This window comes from Scyliorhinus torazame, chromosome 21, assembly GCF_047496885.1.
Source record: "Scyliorhinus torazame isolate Kashiwa2021f chromosome 21, sScyTor2.1, whole genome shotgun sequence".
In the NCBI taxonomy this organism is placed as follows: domain Eukaryota; kingdom Metazoa; phylum Chordata; class Chondrichthyes; order Carcharhiniformes; family Scyliorhinidae; genus Scyliorhinus; species Scyliorhinus torazame.
This window is the reverse complement of record NC_092727.1, coordinates 71,181,285-71,193,528: the sequence shown is the minus strand read 5'-3', so window position 1 is coordinate 71,193,528 and position 12,244 is coordinate 71,181,285. Positions and strand designations below refer to the sequence as shown.

Below are 12,244 nucleotides of genomic sequence, written 5' to 3'. Positions count from 1 at the left end.
AGAAATATCGTCTGAATAGAGAGGTGAGAGCATGTTGCATGTGATTTGTTTCATGACTGCATATTGGAGTTTCTCATTGGGAGCTGCCCCCAGTGAGGACTGATTGCTTGAACAGCCAGCTAGCATTTTGTTAGACTGGAGATGCCCATACTAGATTCCCTCACTTATCTCTTCACTCCACTTTCAATTGCATCCAATCTTCTCTTACCTCCCCGTACCCACTCGACTCCACCTACCTTGCAGTGGCAATGTTTACTGCAGAGTGTAGAGGACCATCTAGCAGTTTCCAAGTTTGCTGTCACTTTACTCTAGCTCTAACTGATGCGAAAGGAGCCCTCGCGCTCTTTCCCTGGCCAGCCCCGTACACTTTCCTTTCTATCATCTTTCTCTCTTCTGCTTTCCGTTCCCCCATTCCTCAGTGCTCCGCGCAAGTGGCTGTACGAGTAATTGTGCTGACTCTTTTATTTTGCCATAACCCCTGACCCCTACTCCCCCCTACCCCTACTCCCCCCAACTCCTACTCCCCCCCAACTCCTACTCCCCCCCAACCCCTACTCCCCCCCAACCCCTACTCCCCCCAACCCCTACTCCCCCCCAACCCCTACTCCCCCCCAACCCCTACTCCCCCCCAACCCCTACTCCCCCCCCAACCCCTACTCCCCCCAACCCCTACTCCCCCCCAACCCCTACTCCCCCCCCAACCCCTACTCCCCCCCAACCCCTACTCCCCCCAACCCCTACTCCCCCCCAACCCCTACTCCCCCCCAACCCCTACTCCCCCCCAACCCCTACTCCCCCCCAACCCCTACTCCCCCCCAACCCCTACTCCCCCCCAACCCCTACTCCCCCCCCCAACCCCTACTCCCCCCCCCAACCCCTACTCCCCCCCCAACCCTACTCCCCCCCAACCCCTACTCCCCCCCAACCCCCCTACTCCCCCCCCCCAACCCCTACTCCCCCCCCCCAACCCCTACTCCCCCAACCCCACTCCCCCAACCCCTACTCCCCCCCAACCCCCTACTCCCCCCCAACCCCCTACTCCCCCCAACCCCTACTCCCCCCAACCCCTACTCCCCCCAACCCCTACTCCCCCCAACCCCTACTCCCCCCAACCCCTACTCCCCCCAACCCCTACTCCCCCCAACCCCTACTCCCCCCAACCCCTACTCCCCCCAACCCCCCTACACCCCCCAACCCCTACTCCCCCCACCCCCTACTCCCCCCCAACCCCTACTCCCCCCAACCCCTACTCCCCCCAACCCCTACTCCCCCCAACCCCTACTCCCCCCAACCCCTACTCCCCCCAACCCCTACTCCCCCCAACCCCTACTCCCCCCAACCCCTACTCCCCCCAACCCCCTACTCCCCCCAACCCCCTACTCCCCCCCAACCCCTACTCCCCCAACCCCCTACTCCCCCACACCCCCACTCCCCCCCAACCCCTACTCCCCCCAACCCCTACTCCCCCAACCCCTACTCCCCCCCAACCCCTACTCCCCCCAACCCCTACTCCCCCCCAACCCCTACTCCCCCCAACACCCCCACCACCCCCCAACCCCTACTCCCCCCAACCCCTACTCCCCCCAACCCCCTACTCCCCCCAACCCCACTCCCCCCAACCCCTACTCCCCCCACCCCTACTCCCCCCAACCCCTACTCCCCCCCACCCCACCCCCCAACCCCCTACTCCCCCCCAACCCCTACTCCCCCCAACCCCTACTCCCCCCAACCCCTACCCCCCCAACCCCTACTCCCCCCAACCCCTACACCCCCCAACCCCTACCCCCCCCAACCCCTACTCCCCCCAACCCCTACTCCCCCCAACCCCTACTCCCCACCCCCCCCCCCAACCCCTACTCCCCCCCCAACCCCTACTCCCCCCCCAACCCCTACTCCCCCCCAACCCCTACTCCCCCCCAACCCCTACTCCCCCCAACACCCCTACTCCCTCCCCAACCCCTACTCCCCCCCCCCCCCCAACCCCTACTCCCCCCCCCAACCCCTACTCCCCCCCCCCCCAACCCCTACTCCCCCCCCCCCAACCCCTACTCCCCCCCCCCCCAACCCCTACTCCCCCCCCCAACCCCTACTCCCCCCCAACCCCTACTCCCCCCCAACCCCTACTCCCCCCAACCCTACTCCCCCCAACCCCTACTCCCCCCAACCCCTACTCCCCCCAACCCCTACTCCCCCCAACCCCTACTCCCCCCAACCCCTACTCCCCCCAACCCCTACTCCCCCCAACCCCTACTCCCCCCAACCCCTACTCCCCCCAACCCCTACTCCCCCCAACCCCTACTCCCCCCAACCCCTACTCCCCCCAACCCCTACTCCCCCCAACCCCTACTCCCCCCAACCCCTACTCCCCCCAACCCCTACTCCCCCCAACCCCTACTCCCCCAACCCCTACTCCCCCCAACCCCTACTCCCCCCAACCCCTACTCCCCCCAACCCCTACTCCCCCCAACCCCTACTCCCCCCAACCCCTACTCCCCCCCAACCCCTACTCCCCCCCAACCCCTACTCCCCCCAACCCCTACTCCCCCCAACCCCTACTCCCCCCAACCCCTACTCCCCCCAACCCCTACTCCCCCCCAACCCCCTACTCCCCCCCAACCCCTACTCCCCCCAACCCCTACTCCCCCCTTACCCCTACTCCCCCCTTACCCCTACTCCCCCCTTACCCCTACTCCCCCCTTACCCCTACTCCCCCCTTACCCCTACTCCCCCCTTACCCCTACTCCCCCCTTACCCCTACTCCCCCCTTACCCCTACTCCCCCCTTACCCCTACTCCCCCCTTACCCCTACTCCCCCCTTACCCCTACTCCCCCCCTTACCCCTACTCCCCCCTTACCCCTACTCCCCCCTTACCCCTACTCCCCCCTTACCCCTACTCCCCCCTTACCCCTACTCCCCCCTTACCCCTACTCCCCCCTTACCCCTACTCCCCCCTTACCCCTACGCCCCCCTTACCCCTACGCCCCCCCTTACCCCTACTCCCCCCCCTACTCCCCTACTCCCCCCTTACCCCTACTCCCCTCTACCCCCCATCCCTACTCCCCCCTACGCCTACTCCAGGGTAAGATGAAAGCAGATAAAAATCGTGCTCGTGTGGAGGAGAACTTTCTAAAGATGACGCATGCGCAGCGTCAAGAAGCTGCGCAGACACGCAGGGAGGAGAAAAAAGCGAGCAGAGAAAGAAAGGATTATGAATGAGGAGGACCCAGAGAAGCAGCGCCGGCTCGAGGTATAAAAATACCAGGCTTCAAAATGCAGGGTATGGGGGTGGGGGCGAAACCCACGCAAACACGGGGAGAATGTGCAAACTCCACACGGACAGTGACCTAGAGCCAGGATCGAACCTGGGACCTCGGCGCCGCGAGATTGCAGTACTACCACTACGCCACCGTGCTGCCCTGACGTCAGTCAATTTGATGGATCTTAAGGCAGAATTAGCCGTGACCTGCACCGCATCTCAACACTGTTCCAAAATGCTTCGCAACTAACAAAGGTCCCAAAACACCATTTTGGTGCTGTCGTTGAGGAATATTGGCTACAATGCCGAGAAACCCCTGTCCTTGCCTGCATTGGTTCCATGGGATCTTTTACATCCACTTAAACAGACAGATGGGACCATAGTTTAATGCCTCATCCGAGGGACAAAGTGCAGCCCTCAGTACAGTAATGAAGCATCAACCTGGATTGTGTGTGGCTCAGGTAACAGTCTCATCCCATTAATGAGAAAATTGTCACTCGCTGTAGCTGCCAGATGTCAAGATGGGCAAAGGGATGAATATGAACAGCTGACTGTATTGCTCACCAGCTATTTGGGTTTGGGCACCAATCCTGCTAGACACTCTATTGAGGGGCATGGAAGCAATCTTCGTGTGCATATCTTCCTTTGGATATGAAGCTGACCTTGTTGCTAATCCTTTCGATGACCAATCCCTTAGTGGGGTTATGGGGATAGGGTGGAGGTGTGGGCTTAGGTAGGGTGCTCTTTCCAAGGACCGGTGCAAACGCGATGGGCCAAATGGCCTCCTGTACTGTAAATTCTATGATTCTATGCTCGGTTTCCTCCCATGTGTGCAGGTTAGGTGGATTGGCAGATCAGGTGGATTGACCCGGCTAAAACTACTCCTTTGTGTGCAAAGATATGGGAGTTGGGTGGTGTTGCAGGGATGGGGCGAAGGAGTGGGCCTGGTTGGGGTGCTCTTTCAGAGGGTCGGTGCAGACTTGATGGGCCTCCTTCTGCACTGTAGGGATTCCTGAGAGTGCAGCACTCCCTCACTACTGCACGGATTCTATGTTGAAGTATCTGGATTGGAACTTGAACCCATGAACCTCTGCCTCAGAGGTGATTGGTCTTTCACAGTTGGTACCTCTCCTCAGCCGAGACTAGACCAGGAATTTGTTATGGATTTTCCCTTTCTATCTCCCTTTTATCGGGTTTAATCATCTGTTCTTCGTTGCAGGAAGCTGCTCTCCGCCGTGAGCAGAAGAAGCTGGAGAAGCGTCAGATGAAAATGAAGCAAATCAAAGTGAAAGCAATGTAGGAGCAGTGAATAACCTGGAGGAGGAGAGGAGGCTGCTGCATCGTAGAAGACCCACATCAAATTGAAATGTTTGGTTTTAACGGAGAGGAAAAAATCTCAGGGCACCCGAATAATCGATAAGCAATTTATACAACGAGTTCGACACCTGCCGTTTTAAAAAAAGTCTGACGAAATGCGTTTCCCTTCCTTTTACCTTAATACTTGCCCTCGATTCTGCATGAAACTCTACAGTGAACTGCACCGTGGCCGGGTCTCATCTTGTCCAGCCCCACTCCAAGCGCCAGCATCTAACAGGACTGGATTTGAACTCTTGAGAATTAAAACGTGGAGTTCAGCTGGTGAATTGGGCGGATGTACACCACACCAAGCAGTAGAATCCAGCAGGAACTTACTGTCGTACTTTGGGTGGTAACATTATCACTGATTTCAGATGGTCCTCAATGCAGATGTGTGTTAGATTTATCACAGGTTTATCAATTTGTATTTACAGAATTAGAAGATTAATCTTCCTGCCTGACGGGCATCATTGGTAAGTTGGATAGGCTGCACTTGTTGCACAACCAAACAGCCAGAGGTAGCATACGATCTTTGGGTTGGCCTGGTTCAGTCTTTTGCTGGGGTTACATTGACAACTGAGGCGGGGGAGGGGTCGATTCCAGCAGGAAAGAAATTCTGTTGTGGGAGCTAGTCCTCAGTGACTGAAAGCAATGCTCGACAAGTCTCAAGGCAGGTCTCCTGTAGATTCGGCACTCTTCCATGCTGGCCTTGGGCAGGGCCGCATTAGGAAATCTCTGTTTGTTCCCAGTGCCCTGCACCTGAGGGAAAAAGGTTTGGGCCACATTTGCTGCACCTGACCACTTCTTCATCACACCTTGCCTTTACCTCTTCCTCCTCAATATTTTACTGGAATTGCAGATTTGGACATTAGGCAAAAGTAAGATTAGGTTAGCACATTTGAGCAGCCAAGTAAGATTCCCTTTAAATCAGAGAGTGGGCATCATCCTCACAGCCAGACCTTTGGATAGCGGCAGCATTAAAGCTGGAGGACGAAAGATCGAATTGGAGGAGGTTGAAAAGTACAGTCCTGGCCTGTAGGTGGGGGTGTTGCTACTGTCAGATCATTTACACCAGGCCTGTCTCCAGTTAAAGGTGGAAACATTTTTCTGTATTTGGCTGGGTGTTTTGCTACACATTCATTGTTGGAATTGTCTCCAAAGCACCTGAGCAATCCAAGTTGTTTCTGGGGGCAAACCCCCCATTCCAAATCTTTGTACAACTCTCACTTAAAAATGTAAGAAGTCTTACAACACCAGGTTAAAGTCCAACAGGTTTGTTTTGAATCACTAGCTTTCGGAGCACTGCTCCTTCCTCCTTCCCACCTGAGGAAGGAGCTGTGCTCCGAAAGCTAGTGATTGGAAACAAACCTGTTGGACTTTAACCTGGTGTTGTAAGACCTCTTACTGTGCTCACTCCAGCCCAACGCCGGCATTTCCACGTCATCACTTAAAAAAGACCAGTGATCATGGCGATAGAATTGGCTAGTTATTATGAGAGGACTCATACCATGGTTGCAGTTCAGGAGCACGGGGCACTGGTAACCTCTTACTTCATCCACCCTCTGTGGTAGAGAATCTCTGTGATGGCTGGTGTGTAGGCACTGCTCTATACTGTTTTCTGACCTTTCTGCCTGGGATTGGTTCTGCTGAGAGGGCCAACAATGGTCATTGATAGTAATTAACGATGCTGAGATTGGGAAACCTGGTGGCACAGTGGTTAGCACTGCTGCCTCGCAGCACCAGGGACCCGGATTCAATTCTGGCCTTGGTCACTGTCTGCATGGAGTTTGCACGTTCTTCTCATGTCTGTGTGGGTTTCCTCCGGGTGCTCCGGTTTCCTCCCACAGTCCAAAGATGTGCAGGTTAGGTGGATTGGCCATGCTAAATTGCCCCTTAGTATCGACCGATGTCCAGGTTAGGTGGGGTTGCGGGGAATGCTCATTCAGAGGGTCAGTGCAGACTCGATTGGCCGAATGGTCTCCTTCTGCACTATAGTTCTATTCTAGGAGTATTTTGGTGCATTTTCTGGTATCACGCTTCCCCATTGAGAAAACCCTGTCGAGTAAGAGTGACACCAATTTTATCGATGAAAGAAGAGCATCTTCCCTGAATGCTGTTGGATTCACTCTGAATCTAGAGTCAACTCCTGACTGACTTTCACATGGACTTGCCATCTGGTATGGGGGAAAGAGGGAATGGAGTGCTACCTGAAGAGAGTGTCGAGTCCCTTACGAGGACTGTATGCATTTGCTGACTTGGTATCTGTTGGTATCTTAAATACTGTACATGTTTATTTGGGACGCTCGGATACCAGCAGCCAGCTTCAAGATCTCGAAGGATTTGCTGCATGACTTGGCTATTGCCTATCAATAGTTACTGGGATTGTTATTTTTTTTTTTGTAAATTTATAGCACCCAATTACTTTTTTTCCAATTAAGGGACAATTTAGTGTGGCCAATCCACCTAATCCGCACATCTTTGGGTTGTGGGGGTGAAACCCACGCAGACACTGGGAGAATGTGCAAACTCCACACGGACAGTGACCCAGTGCTGGGATCGAACCCAGGTCCTCGGTGCCAGAGGCAGCAGTGCTAACCACTGCACCACCGTGCCACCCAGTTACTGGGATTGTTGGTGTGAAATTGGAAGGCTTATCTTCAGGTTTAGGGTGAGATTCTGTATGATGTGCTGCTTCTCTGAACACACGCCAGTCAACCTGCTTCACAACTCCTGCCACTAACATGTTATCAGTCAATCTGAGGCAAGATGTCTTATCAAATATTTGCCCCCCAGTCTGACGGGTATGGAAAATGAATGTATTCTTTCTGTGATTGACAAGGCAGATGGTGTCTTCATCCCAGGACTGGAATCTGCCGTTCAACTTCCACAACAATGCATTGTTCTTTTTTAATGGAGAATTTTAATTCTGGCATTTAGTTAAATGAGATGTTTTCATGTTAAACTATTTAATGAACACCGAACCTAGGAGACTCCTTTGGCTTGCTGAGCCTATATTAATACTATATTAATATTAATTTTTTAAAAATAAATTTAGAGTATCCAATTCTTTTTTTCCAATTAAGGGGCAAATTAGTATGGCCAATCTACCTAGCTTGCACATCTTTGGGGTTGTGGGGGTGAGACACACTCAGACACGGAGAGAATGTGCAAACTCCACATGGACAGTGACCTGGGACCAGGATCGAACCCGGGTCCTCGGTGCCGTGAGGCAGCAGTGCTAACCACTGTGCCGCCATACTGCCTATTAATACTTGTATTTTGACACAATTCCTTGACTTATTGTGTGGAAGCAGGGATGACCTTGCCTTCTAATATTGTTTGCTTAACATTGTTTTGCCAGAGGGAAAATCACTGAATGACAGCCCAGTTTATACACTACAGCCAGAAAGGCTGTGAATGCAAACTGAGGTGCGGGTGAGGTGAAAGTTGGGGACCTGCAAATGGTGCCCAGATCTATCCCACTCAACAGCACTTTGCATTCTAGGAACATAGTAACAAGAGGAGGTCATTCAGACCCTCGAACCTGTTCTGCCCTTTGATTAGATTCTGGTTGATCTGCACCTCTACTTCATTTTCCCTGCCTTTAGTTCCATATTTCTTAACAAGCACACATCTGTCTCTCTTTGTCTTGACTTAGAATTCATAGCCTTTTGGGGGTGGGTGTTCCTGATTTCCACTACCTTTTCGGTGAAAATGTGCTTCCTGATTAACTCAGCTGCCGGGGGACTGAATTTTGTATTTCTGGCATCTGCAGGGAGCCCAGATATTTTATACAGTCAACCAGGAAGAGCAATTGTAACCGATTCCTACAAGAGACCAAACCCTATAATATGGAGTGATTCAGCTTAAATGCTGCCATCAGATGCTACACTAAGGCAAAGAGTCAGCTTAATCTTAAAGAATCACTTCTGAAGGTTGAGAAAGATAAGCTGTGTGCGTGAGACAGTGTGGTTAGCTAATGATTATTTAATGAGTGAAGCAAAATCACATTTACCAAAAGGCACCAGGTTAGACTCCTAGTTTCAGCTGAGATGGCTAGTCTTGCCCTGAGTGGCAGTAGGAGGGAAATAATTTGTTTGACTCATGGGCTAGTGATGGGGGCAAGAGGAAGAATCATCAGCCAAGCTACCTGCTGCTGAGCACTGTCCATTAGGCCCTGCTGAGAGCAGGAGTAGGGCCTGCAGTGGTGCACATTAACGTCTGAATTTCAATTTAGATTCACATGTGAAGAATAATTACCTGTTTGCATCATTGGGGTTTGGTGGTAAAGGGGGAGTTGGCACCTTCAAGAGAGAAGAGAAGAAAATGGCCAAAGATGCAGTGTCAATAGATGATGTACTCTGCCCCTTCTAACAACCAAAGGGGTTGGGGGAAATGCAAAGCCTGTGACCATCTGTACCATCTGCTTATTCTGTTAATTTGGAGAAAAACTTTATTCGTATGCAGAAATGAGAAGTCTTCTCTTGGGATTTGTGCTCTGGGATACTGGGCCTGTGCTTCCAATATTCGCTCGCATTGTACAGCCTTGTGTTTTTAGGTGGGAATTCCGAGATCTTTCCATTGCCATCTTGCACATACTTGCTTCTCCCAGTGTTCTGGTCCCATTGTACTTTGTCAATACTGCAGTGTAACATGAGGTGGATTGAAGGGATGGTGTTTGCTGAAATATTTTTGTTCTTGAGTTTATTTAAGTAAATGGAAAGTTATTGAATCAATCATGGTATGTGTGTGGTAAGCATGGACTTAATAAAAACAAAACTTTTATATTGCAATAAAAGCATTCCATATTGTAGATTGGTCTGTTTGGGGGCCTGAGCTAAACTAATTTCCATCACATTTTGTGGGAAATTCTTTTCTGTACCTTATTTCCAATTATAATTCCCAAGAAAAGGACAAACCACACAGGTTTAAAAAAAACATGATTTTTTGGGGGGAGGATATTTTGTTCTGATCAAGGTAAGGGATTATTTATAATGGATAATTATACACTTTATATTTTCTACATCTAGCATCTTTATCCAACAATAAAGCACAGACGTGTTAACCCTCCCTCTCCACAAATGCTTCCTGACCCATTTGAGTGTTAAACCTTTTCTATTTATAATTCCAACAATGTCCCTCAACCCTAACTTCAAGTATTCTCTCTGCACCAGTGTGGCATTTCTCACAGCATCTGTCAGAGAGTAACTTCCAACTGGAACCAATAGGTTATGGACCGTCTACAGGGTAACTTGGAATTACACAAGTGATAATTAGGAGGTAGATTTAGTCAAAGTAAAGTTTGTTGCAGGGTCAGAGCCAAGCAGGAGGGAACATTTATCTTTTAAAAATATTTTTATTCTCCTTTTTCAAATTTTCTCCCAGATTTACACCCACCAACAATAAACAATTAACGAATATAATGTCAATCCCCATATCAACAACAACAAGCCCATCCTCCCACTAACCCCCAAACAACTGTCCGCATGTTAACATAAACAAATAACAAAAAGGAATCGGGAATCACCCATTCACCATTAACACATGCCCCCCCCCTACACACACTAATGTTCGATGTTATCCAATTCATGAAAGTGCATAATGAATAACGCCCATGAATTGAAGAACCCCTCCATCCTTCCCCTCAGTTCAAACTTAACCTTCTCAAGAGTCAGGAATTCCAACCAGGGGGGTGGAGAGGTTGGAGTGGAGAGGTTGTTCTCCATCCCAACAGGATCCGCCTTCGGGCGATCAATGAGGCGGAGGCGACAACATCTGCCTCTGCACCCTTTTCCAACTCCGGCTGATGTGACACCCCGAATATGGCCTCCCGAAGGCCTGGGTCCAGTTTCGCGCGCACCACTTTAGAGATTACCCTAAAAAAAACATCCTTCCAGTAATCTTCCAGCTTTGGACAGGACCAAAACATATAAAACAAAGAACAAAGAAAAGTACAGCACAGGAACAGGCCCTTCGGCCCTCCAAGCCCGTGCCGACCATGCTGCCTGACTAAACTACAATCTTCTACACTTCCAGGGTCCGTATCCCTCTATTCCCATCCTATTCATGTATTTGTCAAGATGCCCCTTAAATGTCACTATCGTCCCTGCTTCCACCACCTCCGGCAGCGAGTTCCAGGCACCCACTACGCTCTGTGTAAAAAAGACTTGCCTCGTACATCTACTCTAAACCTTGCCCCTCGCACCTTAAACCTATGCCCCCGAGTAATTGACCCCTCTACCCTGGGGAAGAGTCTCTGACTATCCACTCTGTCGATGCCCCTCATAATTTTGTAGACCTCTATCAGGTCACCCCCTCAACCTCCGTCGTTCCAGTGAGAACAAACTGAGTTTATTCAACCGCTCCTCATAGCTAATGTCCTCCATACCAGGCAACATCCTGGTAAATCTCTTGTGCACCCTCTCTAAAGCCTCCACATCCTTCTGGTAGTGTGGCGACCAGAATTGAACACTATACTCCCAAGTGTGGCCTAACTAAGTTTCTATACAGCTGCAACATGACTTGCCAATTCTTGTACTCAATGCACCGGCCAATGAAGGCAAGCATGCCGTATGCCTTCTTGACTACCTTCTCCACCTGTGTTGCCCCTTTCAGTGACCTGTGGACCTGTACACCTAGATCTCTTTGACTTTCAATACTCTTGAGGGTTCTACCATTCACTGTATATTCCCTACCTGCATTAGACCTTCCAAAATGCATCACATTTCTCCGGATTAAACTCCATCTGCCATCTCTCCGATCAAGTCTCCAAACAATCTAAATCCTGCTGTATCTTCTGACAGTCCTCATTGCTATCCGCAATTCCACCAACCTTTGTGTCGTCTGCAAACTTACTAATCAGACCAGTTACATTTTCCTCCAAATCATTTATATATACTACAAACAGCAAAGGTCCCAGCACTGATCCCTGCGGAACACTAATAGTCACAGCACTCCAATTAGAAAAGCATCCTTCCATTGCTACTCTCTGCCTTCTATGGCCTAGCCAGTTCTGTATCCACCTTGCCAGCTCACCCCTGATCCCGTGTGACTTTTGTACTCGTCTACCATGAGGGACCTTGTCAAAGGCCTTACTGAAGTCCATATAGACAACATCCACTGCCCTACCTGCATCAATCATCTTAGTGACCTCCTCGAAAAACTCTATCAAGTTAGTGAGACACGACCTCCCCTTCACAAAACAATGCTGCCTCTCACTAATACGTCCATTTGCTTCCAAATGGGAGTAGATCCTGTCTCGAAGAATTCTCTCCAGTAATTTCCCTACCACTGACGTAAGGCTCACCGGCCTGTAGTTCCCTGGATTATCCTTGCTACCCTTCTTAAACAAAGGAACAACATTGGCTATTCTCTAGTCCTCCGGGACATCACCTGAAGACAGTGATGATCCAAAGATTTCTGTCAAGGCCTCAGCAATTTCCTCTCTAGCCTCCTTCAGTATTCTGGGGTAGATCCCATTGGGCCCTGGTGACGTATCTACCGTAATATTTTTCAAGACGCCCAACACCACGTCTTTTTGGATCTCAATGTGACGCATGCTATCTATGCACCCTTCTCCAGACTCAACATCCACCAATTCCTTCTCTTTGGTGAATACTGATGCAAAGTAT

General features: G+C 50.8%; 1 protein-coding gene across 1 annotated transcript in view; it reads left to right on the top strand.

Moving 5' to 3' along the window:
- ccdc47 (coiled-coil domain containing 47) overlaps positions 1-9,414 on the top strand; it is an 80,079-nt gene extending 70,665 nt beyond the window's left edge. Inside the window, 3 exon segments of the mRNA XM_072486934.1 lie at positions 3,080-3,181; positions 3,183-3,248; positions 4,477-9,414. Coding sequence (XP_072343035.1) covers positions 3,080-3,181; positions 3,183-3,248; positions 4,477-4,557 — 249 coding nt within the window. The 3' untranslated portion in view covers positions 4,558-9,414.
- The last annotated feature ends 2,830 nt before the right edge of the window (positions 9,415-12,244 follow it).